This window comes from Helianthus annuus, chromosome 2, assembly GCF_002127325.2.
Source record: "Helianthus annuus cultivar XRQ/B chromosome 2, HanXRQr2.0-SUNRISE, whole genome shotgun sequence".
Taxonomy (NCBI): domain Eukaryota; kingdom Viridiplantae; phylum Streptophyta; class Magnoliopsida; order Asterales; family Asteraceae; genus Helianthus; species Helianthus annuus.
Genome location: NC_035434.2, coordinates 29,542,692 through 29,563,326, shown reverse-complemented (window position 1 = coordinate 29,563,326; position 20,635 = coordinate 29,542,692). Strand labels below are relative to the sequence as shown.

At 35.7% G+C, this 20,635-nt stretch overlaps 1 protein-coding gene across 1 annotated transcript; it reads right to left on the bottom strand.

Moving 5' to 3' along the window:
- Positions 1-17,279: 17,279 nt before the first annotated feature.
- LOC110887715 lies at positions 17,280-19,188 on the bottom strand. The gene is made up of 4 exons (XM_022135288.2): positions 19,020-19,188; positions 18,611-18,700; positions 18,449-18,534; positions 17,280-17,627 (listed from the first exon to the last, which is right to left on the bottom strand). The coding sequence occupies exons 1-4, from the start codon at positions 19,045-19,047 to the stop codon at positions 17,280-17,282; spliced, it is 552 nt and encodes a 183-aa protein (XP_021990980.1). The 5' UTR covers positions 19,048-19,188.
- Between the last annotated feature and the right edge of the window lie 1,447 nt (positions 19,189-20,635).

Here is a 20,635-nt window from a genome sequence, read left to right as displayed (position 1 = left end):
CCAATAATCATCAACATCACCATCATCTTTAACAACTTGAGCAACAAAAGCTTGACTCTTCAGAAGTTCTTTATCTGGACAAAACTTATCCCAACTAAAATTTTCCCAGCTAAACCCTTCTGGTAATCTTTCATCATCTTGATCTGAAATTTTGTTCAACAAATATGCTTTACTCTCTTCAGAAATAAACTTATCCCAGCTTAAACCTGTTGATGAACTTCCTTGATCTTGATTAACCAGGCAAGCTTTCTTTGAATCTTCGATCACCTTCCTAGCATGTGCAGTTTGTGGTTGTTCTTGTTCTTGTTGGTACTGCTGTTGAGCAACTTGATGATAAATTGCCTTTCGATAGTAGTCATTGTTTCCGAAAGGATTTTGAGCTCCACCTGCTTCGCGATTTGTGCACTCTCTTTTGAAATGCCCTTTCTCCCTGCACCGGAAACAAGTAACTTTAGATTTATCAAATCCTAAATTAGAAACATTTGCATCACGGAAATCATCTCTTCCCGTGATTTGTTTAAACTTTTTAGCTCTTCTCAACACGCTTGCCATACACCATTTTATATCCATCAATTCCATCTCCTCAGCATCAACTTGATCGTAATCCTCTTTAGTCAACATTGGATTTCCGATCTTTCCCACAACCAAACTACCATACGACTCTAGCACAGTCACCAGCAGATAGATATGACTTTTTGCAACTTCTTCCGAGTAGTTTTGATCATTTTCAAGATTTAAGGCAATGTTACACTGAAGAACTTGCCACTCTTTGTTGTCGAAAAATGTGGATCAAATGAAGGAAATGAAGTAAATCCCGTTTTGCTGCTTAATCCCTATGATGAACTTTCAGAAGAACCTTTTGCATTGAAAGCAGTTTCAGTCTTTGGTGACAAATTGGTCTTCTCACTAACACCACTTTTGTAATACAACCCAATGTCTTGTTCACCATCATAGTTCTTCATTCTTGCTATCTTTCGTTGCTCCATCTCTTGAGCTTCAAGCTGTTTAATAAAATCACTCAGCGTTAGATCATTAAAACCTGGTTTATTTTTCAGCATCATAAGATACGTGCCCCACTCATCATGTGGCAACGCATCGGCTAACTTTTCAATCAATTCGTCTTTATCTTTGTGAATGCTTAATCTTTTCATATTTTTCAATAAATTGCAATATCTTTCAATGATTTGTTTGGTGTTTTCGGTTCTCAGTCCTCGGAATAGATCAAACTCTTTCTTCATAAGCGACTTTTTGTTCTTGAGCATTTCATCACTCCCAAGAAACTTTGCTTCCAACTCTACCCACATCGAATGTGCACTACCATTATGTTGAAGTAAAATCAGAATGTCTTCTTTAATCGCTTGTTGCAACAAACTAACCATCAATTTTTCATCTTTGCATTTCTTTTTCTCATCAGAATCCAGATTCCTAATTTCAATTTTCACCCCATTGTTTCCAACTGGTCTACTGTACTGAACTTCAGTATGTTCCCATGCATCTAAATGATATGCCTGAACCCAGTTTTCAAAACGTTCCACCCATACACTATACTCCTCAATACTCATAAGCTTAGGCGGTTTTTGATTTGTCCCCGTCTCATTTTCAAAACGTTCCACCCATACACTATACTCCTCAATACTCATAAGGCATTATAAAACTCGTTCTCCATGTTTCGGTATACAATGGTTCATAATCAGTCAATTTCAAACGAAACTCCTCTTTAAACGAAATTACTAGACAAATGAAATATCCCTTTTCACACGAAATTACCCAGAAACTTCACACGAAATTACCCTCTCACACGGAATTACCCTTGATGCGGAATCAGCTTCAAACGAAATTAGTAATTTCGTTCAAAATGGTCAAACGATTTTTAATTCCGTGCGGAATTAAACTTGCTTTCAAACGAAATCAAGTATTTTGAAACGAAATCTAATTCCGTGTGAGATTTTCACACGAAATTGTGGATTCAAACGAAATTAGATCTAATTCCGTGCAAAATTACAGCATTTGTTCGAACGAAATAATATCACTTTTCAAACGAAATTATAGTTTCAAACCAATTTAAGCCGTATTAATGTCTGAAACTCTCAAGGGTTTGTTAAAACACAGTTACACACACTATATTTGAAAATCAAACCATTTTAACCGTGAAATCAAGTTTAATTGTAAAAAGAAGGTGTAGAAATCAGAAATTGCAGCTGAAATGGTAAGAACTCTTCCTCCTGAGCTCTGATACCACTTGTAGAATCGATTTCAGACCCAAACGAGTCGATTAGAAGAGTACTTCACCAATACTAAAAGCGGAAACAGATGTATCAGTGTTATTTCAGCTGAATTGCACGAGAAATCACTTTTATCTGTCTTTTGATTGACATTAGATCGTTTACAATGCTGTAGACACTTCGACAGAGCTTCGCCGTCGGAACTAATTTCGTTACAAATGACATAGCACTACAGGGTATTTATAGGCTACTAATTCCGCATGAACTGGTCCAAGCGGAACTTAATTCCGCACGAAATTAACTCAAACGGAATTAGATCTCAAACGGAATTAGGGTTCCGTCTGGAATTACAATTCCATGCCGAATTACAATTCCATGCGGAATTACCTATAAACTATATTTCTCGTTTTGTGTGCCCTGATCTAACTAATACAATACAAGACTTGATACAAGACAAAGTCGACAGACGTGTGCACCTACAGCATCCTACATGGCACAACAATCAAAGCCGTACTTAGTTAAAACGCCAAAATATTTACTATGCTCCTAATCTAAAAAAAAAAAAATAAAAACGCCGCGTATTTGTTAAACGCCAAAAATGGAAAGGTGATGTGACACGCGTTTAAAAAAAAGAATATAAAAGGACAAAAAAGCCCCTCTGCCCTTCACTATGTCGCGTGACACGTGTTACGCCAAAATCCGTTCTCACCGTTCTCACACTTTTGGGCGTTTTCTACTGATCACATATATATAATACTAAATCATTTTGTAATATCTTTAATTTATAAAAATCCAACTATATAACCGATGGTACCAATCATTAAGCTTATTCTCATAACTTTACTCACCCTTTTATAATAATAACAATAGTAATAGTATATTCAAATAAACTTCTATTAAATTTATTGAACATAATATTTTGGAATTAAAGGATGGATAAATAAAAGGTTTAAAGAAATAAATTAATCAAATTATAAACTTTCTGGACTCATGTCACACCCCGATATTTACAGCTCAGCCCGGTGTGCTCGGTGGGGAGTATCATGACGTAAGATTGATATCGTCATAGTCAAACAAACACCTAATAGCACAGCGGAAGTCTTAGAATATAAAATAATATTACAAACTCAAATGTCTGAAAATACCAAAAGGATAATTACATACAAGCTTGCAACATTACATCCACAGGCGGATCTATATAAAATGTATAAAATGAAGTTGGGCATCCAAAGGATTTGCAAGATCCTTTATTAACACCAAGTAGCTCCCAGCCGATTTGCGTATAGTATCTGTCACTTATTCTTTTGAAAATACGTCAGTTTACACTGGTAAATACAATTAACTGACTCATTTGAAAATGTTTATGAAAATTTGTTTAAGGGCACGAGGCACAAAAATTCTTTTATAACTTGACACAATTATTTAAAATAATATTGTATGCAGATTTACATGTTTGTCGTACGTTCAGGGCCCGGAATAGAAGAGCCGAGTCATGACTAATAGACACACCACTAATATAGTCCCACGAGGAGTTATCCTCACGTGTGGTTATACCTTATATCTTAATTCCCTTTTTGGGAAAAGAATCCTTATCGTAACTGTCAGGTGTATGCCTACACCCCGTGCTTAGGTCGTGGCCATTTGTATTTAAATGATGCCAAGGATATCCAGGACACGGTCATTAACCCCCAAATTCTTTGTATCAAACAAGACAAATTAAGACGGGTTATCTCAATGATTTAACCACTAATCGATTAAATATTTAATACCCGACCAAGCGATAATAATTTACCATATCCCAAGCCCGTAACGGGAAAATAAGTTAAAAGTATTTACCTGAGCTACTTCTTGATTTACAGCAAGATTTATATAACTCAGCCGTATCCAATCTAACTAAATGCAGACAGCTTTTACCGGGAGGCTATAGTCTGGAATGACGGTAATATATATAACCAATTTAGAATGCTAACGGGTCTTATTTAGGTCATAGACCTAGACCGGCTAACTTAAAGTATTAGAAACGGTACGATACGCTAGATTAAGCGGTGACCGGAATAAAATGTAATTTAGACCCAACAAGTATAAAAACTTGTATAATATGGGTAACTAAATACATTCTGGATTTTGAAGTATAAATGATAAGGTTTGACCCGTTTTGGCTAATTCATGTGTCACATAAACCGCACCGTACACGTATAAGCATAAACAGGTGACCGAATGAGTCATGTACAAGTTCCATAAGTTATTATGCTTAAAATGTGTTGTGATATCAGTAGGATATCTTCAATTATGCCCAAAACGAATTTAAAACCAATTTAAGCCCCGAAAGGGTAATTTGGTCATTTTAAAGTTTACAAAAGAGGTTTAATAGCAAACTGAGGTTCTGGTCTAAAATATTCAGTAAAAGTATTTATTTTATCAAGTTACATCAGTAAGATGTCATACATATGTGAGGTTTACCATTTATAGCCAAACTATGCATTGTAGGGGCATATTGGTCATTTCACATATGCTTTTAAAGGCAAAATTGGAAGTCTGAGTTCACAACTTGTACTTACTGTAGAAATATAAAAGTTTATTTATAAACTCAGTAGGTAGCAAGTCTTAGGTGTTAAATATGGTTTTAAACCATACTATCCTCCTAATTAGCGTAAAGGTCGACAATTGACGATATATGCGATGTTTATGAAATTCTGAGATTTTTATCAGCCTTGAATGTTTAAAACATTTTATTTTTCATATAAAGTCAGTAGGAAAAGGTTTGGCATGTTAATGATATGTAAATCTCATTTTATCAATGAAAAGGGCATTATCGTCAATTACCGAATCCATACGAGAACTCTATGTTATGATCAGTATAAAATCTGACCAAAATTTTCAAAAATCCCTAAAAAATATATCATAATAGTAGGCAATGAGTTAGGTGCCAATAATTGGGTTTAAATATGATTTATGCTAAAAAGCGCAATTTAATTAATAAAAAGTCATATTTTATGATATCGTGCATAACTTTAGTTTGAGGCCAGAAACTGATGTCAAATTTGTTTGAAATGCTTATATATCAGTAATAAAGCTTTTTGTCCTCTCACATTTTCAAAAATCTTGTTTTTATAACATAAGGGCATAATAGTCAATTTTTAAGCAAATAACGGAACATGCAATGAACTATGATTTCTAAGGGACCATGTAGTATAACCTCAGTGGGTTATATTAATATATGATATGGTCACAAAGGAACCTTAAGGCATAACTAAACTATGCTAATTCAGGTCAGAAATGAAAGTCAAAGCAAAAGTCTACTTTTGCGACTTTTGGTTGCGAACCGATCCTAAACTCAGAACTGTCGGGTTGAACATGCCTAGACATGTTCAATTAATATTTACCAAGTTATTAAAGTGACAAAACTGATTTTATAGCTTCTATATTATCAGTTATGAGTTTTATTTAAAAAATGACCCGTTTGACTTTTATTTAATTACTTTGACCCGACAATTAACTAAGTGAACGCGGTAACTAGGAGGTGCCCTTTTGAGGGTTTAACACCTACCTAATTACGATCATGTAGCCATGTTCGTTGCGAACAATGGCTTGACCGTTTATGGTCTAGCTAAATGTCAAAGCATTTATTGTAAGCGCTTGACTTTTCAGCTTTTAAAGCCAAATAAAATAAAGTAGTCACGAAAGGACACTTACAAATGGTCCTATGGACTGAAGAAAGCTCCATGGAGGTTCCCAATTGCTCAGGATCCTCTAATATTGAGAAGTATAGCAGATTGGAATGAAGGTGTGAATTTTGAAATGAATTCTACACCCCTTATATAGAGTTTAGAGGATGATTGGATGATCAACAAGTGTTAGGGGAGTGCTTAGGATCATTGCATGTGTATACCAGCTATAAAAATCAGTTAGTAAGCCCCTAGAATGATCAAATGGTTTTAGAAATCAAAATTGGTGAACAAGGAAGAAGAACTTGCAGCTGTTGGTAAGATTCTGTCCAAAATCACCCGTCGCGTCGCGCCACAGCTGTTGATGCATGCATCTGTCGACTTCGTCTTGTATCGAGTCTAGAGTAGAATAGGATAGATCAGGACACGAGAATCAAGAAATTGTTTATAGGAGTGATTCCGCTCCAAATGACATCTTGTCATTCGGAACGAAACCCATATGATCTGATTTCGCCCGAGAGTACATTTAATCTGACTTCGCTCATGATGAAAATGCTGATTTCGCTCCTATTGTTTATGCATGTTCGAGCGAAATCAGCTCACCTATATAAAGGGTGTCATTTGAAGCGAAATCTAAGCATAGTTTAGGTGTTTGTCTTCCGGTGAGCCACGAAGTGCTGCCGAAGTATTGACTCGTTTGTAAAAGTCGTTCAATCAATAGAATCAACAGTTTAAAGGTGAATTCTCGGTGAATTGAACCTGATTTGTTTGTTTAAACCACTCAAATCAGGAAAAGTTCTTCTGATAGACTCAATTGGGTCCGAAAACGATCCTACATGTGGTATCAGAGCTAAGGAGGAAGAGCTCTTGCCAATTCAACCGAATATTTCTGTTTTTCTACACCTTCTACACTGTTATTTGCAAATTGACTGGGAAAAAGTTATTGAATTAATCTGATTTTTGAACATGTTGCTCGGAATTGTAATTTAACAAAGCCTAGAAAGTTTCATCAGCAAATTCGAACCAAAACTTGACAAAATTGTGATTTCGCCTGAAACGAGTTAGTGAAATGATGACGTAACTTCTGATTTCGCTCGAAGGTTGAGGTTGAATTTCGCTCCAAAACGTAATTTGGCTCCAAAAGTATCTGGTTTCACTCCAGGATTCATTGGTGATTTTGCTCCTGATAACATTAGTGACTTCGCTCCTAAGACCATTGTGATTTCGCTCCTGTTGACCATTGTGATTTCGCTCCTGATTAACTTGTTAATTCCGCTCCAAACTGTCATCCCACTTAAATAGTTGATTTCGCTTGAAACATAAAAATGGACGAAGAATTTTACAATGCATTCGCTACTCCGGGTACCCCGGTTAGTTTGGTACAGAACACAATGCTAGAGAACGAAACAGGGACAATGCAAAAACCACCCAAACTCATGAACATAGAAGAATATAAGGGATGGGAAGGTCGTTTCGAGAACTGGGTACAAGCTAATTATCTAGATGCGTGGGAGTGTGTTGAGACGAAGTATGTGAGACCGTTAGATGACGATGAAGAGGAAGTTGCGATCAAAGATATGAGTGCCGATGACAAGAAGAAATACAAGAATGAGAAAATGATGTTAGGTCTGCTACAACAAGCTGTGAAGGAAGATATTATGGTCTTGTTGCAACACAACGGAAGCTCGTATTCAATTTGGAAAGCGTTACGATCAAAGTTTGTTGGAAGTCAGGAGATGGTCAAGAATAAGAAATCTCTTCTAAAGAAAGAGTTTGACTTATTTCGTGGTTTAAAGAATGAGAGCACAAAGCAAATCATCGAAAGATATTGCAATTTGTTGGTAAATATGAAGAGGGTAAGCATCAACAAAGATAATGAAGAACTAATAGAGAAGCTTGCAGATGCATTACCTCATGAGACTTGGGGCACATATTTGATGATGCTCAGGAACAAGAAAGGTTTTAGTACGTTAACCTTGAGCAAATTCATTGAGAAGTTGGAAGCTCAGAAAATGGAGCAGAGAAAAATTGTTCGAATGAAAGATTTCGACGGTGAACAAGATATCGGGTTGTATTACAAAGCAGGAGTGAGTGAGAAATCTACAAATTTATCTCCAAAAATAGAAACTGCGTACAATGCCAAAAACTCAACCGGAAGTTCATCAAAAGGATCAAATAGCAACACAAGTTTCTCATCATTTCCGTCATTCGATCCAAACATTTCAGCAACAAAGAATGGAAGAAAACTTCAGTGCAATATTGTTTTAAATCTTGAAAATGATCAAGATTATTCAGATGAAGTTGCTAAAAATCAAATGTCTTTATTGGGAATGATTTTAGAATCTTACAGTTGTTTTGTTGCAGGTCGTATCGGGAATCCAATGCTTACAAAGGAGGATTACGACCAGATAGACGCTAAAGAGATGGAGCTGATGGACATAAAATGGTGTTTGGCCAGCGTGTTAAGGAGAGCTGAGAAATTCAAGCAGATTACGGGGAGAGATGATCTTCGTGAAGCTAATGTTTCTACTTTGGGTTTTGACAAATCTAAAGTCACTTGTTTTCGTTGCAGGGAGAAAGGTCACTTTAAGAGGGAGTGCACCAACCGCGAACCAAGTGGAGCTCAGAATCCTTTCAACAACAACAATGATTACTACCGAAAAGCCATCTACCATCAAGTTGCTCAACAACCTTCTCAACAACATCAACATCAAGCTCAAATTGCACATGGAAGAAATGTGATTGAAGATTCTGGAAAGAGAGCTTGTGTGGTTAATCAAAATGAAAAGAAACCATTCAACTGGGATAATTACATGTCAGCTGATGTAAAAGCTTGTGTGATTGATCAAGATGATGAGAAATTACCTGAGGGTTTTAGCTGGGAGAATTTCACTTGGGATGATTATATTCCTGATCAAGCCACAGCTCATACAGCTCATAAAGCTTTTGTTGCAAGAATTGAAGAAGATAGTGATGATGATGGAACTGAGTATTATGCTAGACAAATGGCAAAACATCTGAAGATGATGGCAGAAAGCGACAGTGAAGATAAGAAGGTAAAGAAGAAAAAGAAGAAGGTAAAGACACCGGTGAGTAGTGATGATGAGACAGTATCGGTAGTGAGAAGAAAAGTGAAAGAAGTTCCAAAGTTTGAGATCAACGAAGAAGCCATTGCTAAAAAGAGTCCAGTAACTTGGGAAAATTGTGAAGCTGTAAAGAAACAGAACAGTTCATTGATCCACAATATGAAAAGATTGAAAGAATCATATGATGTGTTAAACAAGGCAATGAATATGTACAATGACACAAGTGAAGAGCAGGCTACAGCAATGAAAACACTTCAGGGAGCGTTCATGGTTAAGCAAAAACTTGTGAACAATTATATCGAGAAGTGTGCTGCTCTTGAACAGAAACTAGAACTTCAGAGGATTGAAACTGAAAGAGTTAATCGCTTGCTGAAAAGTTACTCATGTTCGTCTTATGTCATTGACAGGATTTATCCAATGGCTGAAAGCTTGAAGGCATTTGAGGACAATGAAGTAACTGAAGAAAAGAAAGTTTCAGAAGAAAAGAATCCAGTGAAGAAGACTATAAAGAAGAAAAACACTGAGGAAACGACATTTGGTAAGAAACAAGGTATGAGTTACAACAAGTGTCCACCCCCGCTGGAAAATGGATATCTGGCTAGAAATCCAAATGATGAAAGAGTCAAAAAGGCAACAAATTTACAGTGGGAGTCGGAGTCGTCAGTAAACTTGCCAGATAGTATTGATTTCGTGTTTACATCGTCTGACACTAATCAACAATCTCAATTGATAAAGAAAGTCGTGGATCATGTGTTAGATAACGATGAGATAGAGGAGTCAAAGTCGGAGTCTGTGACATAATCAAAGTCTGAGTCAAGTACTACGGGTCAAACAGAAAAACAGGGCAAAAGAGTTTATAGTAATGAATTCCTGTTATCAAAATATAATTTGAGTGATGAACCATTTAAAGTTGCTTATACTTTGAATGATTCGGGCAAATTATACTCTGATGAGGAATTTCCTATAAGAGGTGTCAAAACTGAACTGATAAACAAGGTTTTCAAACTCACAGAAATTAATATTTCTGAAATAAAAGATTTAAATCTTACTGATAAACCTAAAAAATACACCTCAAGAGTACAACAAAGACTAAACAAGAAAAAAGGTTACGGTTCTGGTTCTGGTTTCCAAAAGAAATCAAACCATAACGGTAATTTCAAAAAGAAAGGTCTTGGTTTTACTCCAACAGAAAAATAGAAAAATGAAAAATATGTTCGTGATTTTAAATCCAAAATGACATTTGTTTCAGGAACGTCAGCAGATGAAGAAGAAAAGAAAGCATTCTGGAGGCAGTCAAACTATGAGTTCCTTGCAAAGAAGCAAGATGAAATGAAGAAGATGGTTGAGCAGAAGAAAGATATGAGAACCTGTTTCCAATGCAACACTGTTGGACATATTGCCAGAGAGTGTTCTAAGGCAATAGCACCAAAATAGGGAGTATCTCGTAAACCGAAGAACAAAGTTATTGAGTTTACCAAACTGTTATTGAGTTTATTGCCAGAGATTGTTGAGCAGAAGAAAGATACGAGAACCTGTTTCCAATGCAACACTGTTGGACATATTGCCAGAGATTGTTCTAAGGCAATAGCACCAAAACAGGGAGTATCTCGTAAACCGAAGAACAAAGTTATTGAGTTTACCACCACTTGATAGAACCAAACTGTTCAAAAATTCAATTTTTGAAACTGGTGAATGTTCAAACAAATTTTGACAACCAGAAATGGGTTGTTAAGAAGTCCGATGAAAGCTCTAGCGATGATTCTGATAGATCAAAATCAGAGGAGCTATCTTCTGGTGATGAATCTGATTCTACAAAATCAGAGGAGCCACAGGTTGTTTCAAAAAGTGAAGCTATTTTGAAAGATGAAAAATCAGTTCCGACTGTGGATGATGACAATTTTCCATCACTTCGGGCTGAAAATTATAAGAAGAAAATTGGTAAAGTTGAAATTTCTAATCAATTTTATAATGATAAATAGGTTTTTGATGTTGAGAAGGCCTTTAACCCCAAGGTAAAGCATATCTTTGGTAAGATGATTGACCGAAAAGTCAAAGGGGTTAAAGAATTCTATGAGAAGAAGAGAGGAGGTAAGAAACCGAGTGATGGTGACTTGGTGACACCCAAGGCTGGTCAGGCTTGGGTGGATATTTTCTTTGAATAGAAAAACCTGACTTGCCAGAGATCCTAAGTTTGTAATCGTGGATCAGGAATCGGCATCTTTCTTGAGGAATCTACTACGGTAATGTCATCATACAAACGGTAAAAAGGTTTGTTTGTGTTTTACTTACAAGTGGTAAGAGGTTTGATTATGCATCTTTGCAAATGGTAAATCAAGGACATTAATTTGTACTTGCATTTTCCTACAAGTGGTTGAAAGACAATATGATGAACCACATCCCCGAACCTATTATTGATATACCTACAAGTGGTAAAACCATCCAAACTTATTTTCCGGAAAAACCATTTTGACTAAAACAAACTTAAGTGTTTTGAAATCTAAATAGGAAAATAGTTTGTTGATAGGGGGAGTTCTAATTGTTTATGCCAAGTGGATGGCGATTTGAGGTGATTTGATATCGGTTGTCATGTTTCTGTATAGTTTGTTTTAGATTTTCTTAATGTGTTTGCATTTTAGGGGGAGTAGAAAATTTCTGAAAATCCAAAAACATTAGAAAATTTGAAAAAGCACAAAACTCATTTTTGATCTGAAAAATATTGATAAAACAACAAAAACATGATAAAATGAAAAACGAGTTTTGTTGTATAAAAGAGGAAATGATAGTACATCAGTGGACTGTCACAACATGCTAAAGAAATGGAAAGTTAAAATGTGATAAACAATCTTACTGCGGATATGCCAGTAGATTTTTGCACATTTAGTAGATTGTGACGAGATATAAACCTAAAAATTCAAACTTGCTTATTTGGTGGGTAACAACTTCTTGGATATATGGGTAACCCCCGAAATCTTGTTTGAAAGGTCCCTCTTTCTGAGATACTAGGTCTTTATGCTTAGTGATATCTGGGGTATTATCCCGGGACTTATGCTGTATGGAAATACTGACCTAGTCCCCGTATAATACTTTCCGCAAAATCTTGAAAAAGCGCAGCCCTCAACAAATTGATGAAACAATAAAATTGATAGTCATTGCTGTTGAAACAAAAGATCCTCTAAAGGGGACACACCTAAAGTCGAACCGTCATCTCTCTGCTGAACGGAAGTTCTGACCTGAGCTCTCACGGTTTCGCATCTAACCCCTTACAGATATCATCTAGGTATACTCACCTGTAAGACTGAATATTGGGATCTGGATACGGGAGTATATTCAAGTAGTGGGACACGCGAATAAGTTTAAGTATCTAAGACATTAATATCGTATCTCGGATCAGTTGAACTTTGTGTGAAAATTTAAGTGGACCAGTATACTGACAATCTAGGTGAATTGTTTAGAACTTAAAATGAAATAAAGCTTAACGGTGTTGGTGATATGTCTCATAAACTGATATGATCCTCTTACACAAACTCACAAAAAGATTGTCTGTAAATATTTCTTTACTGCATTTCATTTTGGTTATTTCACAAAATTCCAAAAAGATTTTCGGTGTGTTTTAGCATAAATTTTGAAAAATTCAAAAAGATTTTCGACAACTGATATTGAAAAGCTGATTTTCAAAATTCCAAGTGCTAAACATGATGACATTTGGTTTGGGAGAGTGTGTTTTAAGAGTTAATATCATACAAGTGGTCATCAAAAGTTTTTGGAAACGATATATTCTTACAAGTGGTTCATCAGATATTAAATGTTAAATCATTTTATGATTGTTACAAGTAGTGTCTGAGTGAGTTAAAGTTTGTTTATAAAAACTTATGTTTGAGGTAGAGATTATGCAGATAACCTGAGATGGAGGAAAGCCAGGTCACAATCTTGGAATGGAATCTGAACCTGTGAAAGCTAGCTTATTGAGAGGGGGAGTCTGAATGACAAAAAGCTGGATTCTGATCCAGAGATTATTTCTGCTGATTTAAGAGAGAGTATATGTTGGTGCTGATGAATTTGAAGATGTCAACATCCGAGAGAAGAAGTTTGTTGAAGATGATAGAGAAAAGAGAAGATAAAGATTGAGGATGCTTACAACGTCAAATACTTCAAAAGAAGCTCAGAAGACTGATCAAGACTGAAGATGCGAAGTCATGGCATTGTCAAAGACTCGACACATGCGACTCGTAAACATCTGAGGGGGAGTCTGTTGGTGCGAAGTCATGGCATTGTCAAGAAATTGTTTATAGGAGTGATTCCGCTCCAAATGACATCTTGTCATTTGGAGCGAAACCCATATGATCTGATTTCGCCCGAGAGTACATTTAATCTGATTTCGCTCATGATGAAAATGTTGATTTCGCTCCTATTGTTTATGCATGTTCGAGCGAAATCAGCTCACCTATATAAAGGGTGTCATTTGGAGCGAAATCTAAGCATAGTTTAGGTGTTTGTCTTCCGGTGAGCCACGAAGGGCTGCCGAAGTGTTGACTCGTTTGTAAAAGTCGTTCAATCAATAGAATCAACAGTTTAAAGGTGAATTCTCGGTGAATTGAACCTGATTTGTTTGTTTCCGCCGCTCAAATCAAGAAAAGTTCTTCTGATAGACTCTATTGGGTCCGAAAACGATCCTACAACAGCAAAAGGGGTAGGGTGTAGCGTCACGCTACCACCCCACATCTCAGCAAACAAGTTTTAAACTTGTCACTTTTAGTCCCTACACCTTTATAAGCCTTATAACTTTCATTTTAGGCACAACAACCCCTTGTAGTTAGTTTGGAGATGATCAAGGGTGTATAACCAAACACCATTAGTTCGGGTTTCGTTAAATGATCACTGAAAACACTAGTTTCTCCCCGTTGACACTTTTAACCCTTTAATTTGCGAACTTGTGTGTTTTAACATGAAATGGCATAAAAGCCTTTTAAGATCAATAACAAGCACTCCCAAGAGTATGATGGGATATTACAACACTCGAGTTTACTCCAGTTTGCTTAAATGGTCGCTCAAAGGTGTAGTTTTATAGTTTGACGCTTTTGGCCCCTTTAATGCACAACTTGCGTGCATTATCATTTTATTGCGTTAAAGTTCTATGTTATCCATAATAGGCATTCTCGAGAGTAATATTGAACATTACGATGCTTCGGGTTTGTTAAAAGGTCACTCAGAGGTCAATTTGAACATGTTGACGCTTTTAACCCATCTTCTTAATAATTGCAAAATCTAAATCGTTTATTTGCATCGAAACTTCACGAAATCATTATTCGACAATCGTGAGAGTATAAAAAGATTCTACAAAGTCTCAGGATCGTTAAAAGGCCATTCAGAGGTAAGAATTAACATGTTGACACTTTTAACCCCTATGGTTTGTAAATTTTTGGTTTTAAGCACAAACGGCTTCTTGTGTCCGACAATTTATTTAATAAAGAATACGATCATTATATGAGGTCAATCAGAGGCACAAGTTTGGCATGTTGACATTTTTAGTCCTTCCACATTCATAGTTTTCGTTTTTGACGAAATTAGTCCTTCAAAGTCAACATTTGACTTTAATAGAGTTTAGTACACGTGTCAACACATCATTACGTGATTTTACGAGGTGTTACAACTCATGGGAACAATTTCATTTTTAACTAGTGGGTTGAACCATATTAGTTTAAAATATTAAAACTTAACTCTTAATTTATTGTATATTATATTATTTATTCAAAGAAGTATTATAGTAGGGAATAATAAGTTTAACGTTTCTAAAATTGATTCTAAATATAGGTAGAGGATCCTGTACATTAATCCAGAAGTGTGAGAAGTGTATTATAACACTATATATAACACTATATAACACCATATAAACACCGTATAACCCGATGTAACACCATATAACACCATATAACACTATATAACACTATATAACAAATATAACACTATATTTTGTCTGCTAGCATGTCTATGATAGATGTATAGTGTTATATCTTGTTATATAGTGTTATATAGTGATACATAGTGTTATATGGTGTTGTATGGTGTTACATAGTGTTATATGGTGTTATATATAGTGTTATAATACACTTCTCACACTTCTGAATTAATGTACACTTACATGTATTAGAATATATATATATATATAATTCAAATATAGTTTAAGCGATGAGTTAAATTTAACGTGCCAGGTAAAATAAATAATAAATAAATAAAATACTACATTATTAATTTAAGTCGAGTAAGAAAAGAAGTTTTCATTTTGTAATATTTTTTACTTCTAAAAATTAATTATCTAACCTCTTTTATATATACCAATTGTACAAACCATCAGGCCCATCTTTCTCTTATTTTATAAAACATCATAAAATAAAAATTAATACTTCTATTAAATATAATATTCTAAATGATAGCCAATAAAGCGTGAATATTTATATATGAAAGTAAAACATAAACTCACTTTGTCACTTATAACTAATTTATACAACTTTTTAGGGTATGAACAGTCAGATATATATGATAGTAATTATACCAAAATGAAAGGCCACCTATTAATTATATCCATATATAATTAACTAGGTTATCACCCGGGAATGCTTCCCGGGTTGGAGAAAGTTACTAATAAACTTATTATTTATGATTAATACATACTTACAATGATAAAAAAAATGTATGACATATTAATGTGTATAATTAAAATTATAAAGTTGCTCCGCCATCTAACCAATTATCTATCCTAAAGAGTGTATTCTTTCTCGTTCAAACTTCGCTTACCAAATGTAGTCTTTTTCTAACTTGAGCCAGGTTTTATTTATTTTAAAAGGTTAACATAATATCATTAGAAATTAGGGGTGTGAAATAACCGAACCAAAAACTGGCAAAATCGAACCGAAATTAACCGAAACCGAATTAACCGAAAGTCGGTTAACGGATATTTTTTACCATCGGTTAATCGAAATTAACCGAACCGAACCATTTAATTTTTATACATTTTTAGCTTTTATACCTCTATTTCATGTATTTCATGTTTTATACTTTCATTTCATGTAATAATACCTCTATTTTATTTATTTAATAAAAAGGTAAAACTATATGAAGTTTTCATTGTAATTGCACAACTAAACAAAGAGTTTTATAAATCATCTAGGATTAGGACTAATTAACTTGCACCAGCATATTTTGGTGTTCAAAGTTATTGATAAATGAAAATATAAGTCAATAGTACCAAAATCTTACATTGTTCACATTTCTCAAATTAGAACAAAGAACTAAACAAATATGAGACAATTGTAACAACGTAGATTACATTATTTATAACTCTAAAAGATAATCGAAATATAAATACATATGTTTATACTATATTATATGAAACCAAAAATTGTGAGAATACATCATAAAAAGTCCATTTACCGAAACGAATATAATTCTTGAATTTCTCATACCCTTTATTTAATGTTTGCAAGAAGCAATTTTTTTATAAGTTTCTTTAAAACATAACATAAAAGCAAAGTAAATTGTATATGAATCCTCTTTGAAGCCATTACATGATTTTGATCCTGCACTAAATGTCTTCACAAATATAATTTTTTTATAAGTTTCTTTAAAACATAACATAAAAGCAAAGTAATTTGTATATGATTGTGAGAATACATCATAAAAAGTCCATTTACCGAAACGAATATAATTCTTGAATTTCTCATACCCTTTATTTAATGTTTGCAAGAAGCAATTTTTTTATAAGTTTCTTTAAAACATAACATAAAAGCAAAGTAAATTGTATATGAATCCTCTTTGAAGCCATCACATGATTTTGATCCTGCACTAAATGTCTTCACAAGTATAATTTTTTTATCAGCCAAATTTATTAAGAAAAAGCAAGCCAAAGGCTATACAACATGAGATTATACAGAGAGATTACATAAACTGAAAGGCTGCACCAACTGTTCCAATCAAAGGATAGAAGGTTAGCTCCGTTATACGCCCCATAAGAACCCCAAAGCTTTGACATCTTTCAACATTTTCACCGGGTCAGCCAGGCAATTAGAGATCACTTCGTTTCTTTTCTTCCAAATTACCCAGCAAGCAAGGATAATAACCAAATGAATCATTATTTTGCAAGTCACGGAGGCTTGAGAAAAGGGGTGAATATGGGAAAGATATTGACATCTTTGGGCAACCACTTGACCCATTCAAAGTGATCATTAGTTGAAACCACAACCTCGCTTTGAAGAAGACGTTTTAAGCTTCTAACTGAGAATTCCCCATATGATTCCACCAAACAATTCCATTTGTCAAGCCCCCACCAGGGATGTTGATCCCAAACAACCGGTTGCAACAATCCCAAAGTTCATTCGCTCATCAGCGGAAACCAGTTCATAAGACCAGACCCACGTCAACCTCGTAGTCTTCGGCGTGGTGGGGATGTGATCTTTGACCGTACAGTGTTTATTAGTTTCAAGCTGAAATAAGGCCGGGTAGAGAGACTGAAGAGTTACGTTCGCCACCCAAGCATCAAACCAGAACCAAATAGAGCTGCCATCACCAACTATACATTTGATTAATTTCTGGACGTTGACCGTGTTGTTGCACCCAAACAGGTCCGACTTTAAAATGCTAGGCCAAACTCCACCATAAACGCCCTTAAGGGGAAGAAAGAGGTGGGATCACTTTCATATAATTTGTAATTACAAACAAAATGATAAATAAAAAGTTTAGATGGGCCAAAATTACAAACCATTGAAACTTCTAAATAAGCACAATTTCACCAAATAATGCATTTGCATTTAAGATGACTTTCGACTCGTTTGACCCACATCATTTTCAGATAGAACTTATAAAAAAAATAACGAAAAAATAACCAAAATAACCAAATTCATTTGACTTATAGTTAAATGGGTTGAGTCAAAATGATGAAAGGCATGTACCTTAACTCTTCCTTTAGCAGGTCCCCAGCTTATATAAGTATCAAAACAACACTTGACTTGAATCTTTATATTTAGACATGTGAAAGTAAACTGGTATTCTATGCTAGGTATTTAAAGGCTCTACATGCACTCAAGGCACAAATAGTGAAGACTATTGCCTAGGCGAAGGCGCTTACAAAGTGAGGGCTCAAGATAAGCAAGGCGCATCACATAAACATGCCATTTTAAGCTGTTTTAGGGTAGTTTATACTGGTTAAAGCCAGTTCCATGCCATTTTTAGATGTTTCAGACCAGCTTTAGATGTTTTAGCCTTGTTCATACTGATTTTTTTTGCAAAATATGGACATAATTTGCGCATGTGAGCCTTTGCGCCTTTGACTACTGTGACTATATGACACTTGTACTGCATTTTATTTTTATCATTGCCTCTTAACTCAGATACCTGAATAAATATCAAACTTTATATTACAAGTAAGAAATGCTGGCAATAAAGTATATGCCATAAGTTCACAAGAGCAGTGAATTTAGTAATTTACCTGAAAAGGATCATGTTCTTCGCTATCACTTCGTTCCAAAAGATAGATGTACTTCATGCAGAGAGCTTTGTACCTGCGTCGACCACCTGAATTGACCATATCTTCTAGAAGCCTTATCAAAAAGTGGATAAACGGAATCTCTTAAAACACAGAAACTTTAACCTGATGTCTTCCTTTTGTAAGGCATCAATTTATCAACAACAACACGAACATCACAACTCCCATCGGTTGCTGACATTTCTTTTGCCAACGCTACATATGTATGAAAGTAGAGAATCATGTTCATTGATGCCATTATATGGATAAAATGAAAGATGTATCCACATCAGCCTCCTAAGAATATCAACAAAGCTAACTGTTACAACTACACTTATTTTACTACAGCTTATTATCTAATTATGACATCAAATAACCACCTCCAGAATCCACATCAAATACACCCCCAAACTCAAGTGTTCAATAATTATGCAGAATAATACAAGTAATTCCGAGTCTGTTAACCATGCGTTTGCAGGTTAAGAACCCAACATTGCCACAGAAAAAAACATGATTTCGTGTATACAACACATACCTATGTAACCTCTGTATCTTTGTTCCATAAAATATCTTTTAGTATGTTTCAAGGAGTATTCCCTTCATTTTGCATCCAAAACTCGAACGAACAAACATTATGCAAAGGAGCCCGTTGGCGACCGTCTTCTTATCTGAATACCCTAAGTTGCAGCTATTTGATCTTTCAAACCCCAATTTCCTAACTTTACCCAATGAGGCACTGGTTGCAACAGCAACCAAAGTGTCATCCTTCGCTCAAGACTACAATATAATCAATTAAAAAAATAATCATCTTTAGATAAAAACCTTAATCATCTTCAAGGACTCCTTTAAATGTAGTGTTCCCTACTCCACTATAAGAAAAAAAAAATTGTGTTAAAATTGGCATATAAAATTGGCCAATTGGATTTTAACACCTTTAACTTTGAAGAATTGGCCGATAACACCCGCAACTAACACTTTGATCTGTGACACCCCAAACTTTTAATTTTGTTTGTCATTTCACCACTCAGTTAAAAAATGACTAACTGAGTTAGTCTTCCATCCTAGCTGGCATCCTACATGGACTATTTTTGCTAATGTGGCACAAATGTGATAAGTTGGAGCTGATTACGTGGCGATGATGTGTCTTTTAACTCTCATCTCCTTCTTTATAACCAGACAAGTCCAAACAACCCTAATTTCCTCATAATCCTCATCGATTCAGGCCTCTCTCTCATCCTCACGAGCTCCGATGACCGGAGCCGTATCACCGGCGCTCCGGCGTCTCACCCTCTCCGCCAAACACCACCCACAGCACCCCCAAAATCACGTTTTAGCCTACAGATTCCCCCTGATTTAGGGTCAATTTCTGCTCCCACACCCGCTATTCCTCCTATCGTGAAGCAGACAGAGATATCCCAGGCGCCGCTCCTTCAAACCCTAATGATAATCCAAACGTAAACTCTGTGGATTATGGTCGGTCACCTCATGTGGCGAAAACAGATGCAAACGGAAAACCAAGCTCCAAAAAAGGTGCGATTCGTACCTCTAGATCCTCCACTCGATCTGGTGATGATGAATTGGACAGGGCTCGAGCTGAAATGGTAGCCCATGACCATGCCCTAATGCGTGATGCTAGCCTCCCCCTGGAGGTTTGAAATCGGCAAATCATAACAAGGTAGGGGTCAAAATCAAGGGCTTCAGGAACATTAAGAGATCAAAACCGGGGCTTCAGGAACATTAAGAGATCAAAACCGGTTGTCAAATTCAGCCCTACCCTATCTGAACTGCGTATAAAAGTGTTTGTTGAAGAAACTAAGAGAATCGCTGCAAAAAAAAGGGTGTTGCCTAACTGGTCAGCTTTATTGGCTGATGAAAATGTCATTCTTGAGGAACCAGAGGATTCGGAGGAGGAGATGGTTGCAGTGGACGAAATCAGGTCCTCTCCAAAGGCTACAACCTCTCATATGGAGGAAGATATGCAGGTGCCGGTCTATGCTTCTCCATCGGTCCAACAAAACAATGAACAGAGAGAGAGAGAGAGAGAGAGAGAGAGAGAGAGAGATAGGAGAAAACAGAAGAGAGAGAAGCTCCGGTCGTCTTCTCCGACACCGGCAATAGTGGCAGCGGCGGTCCGAGGTAGGGCGGCGAAGG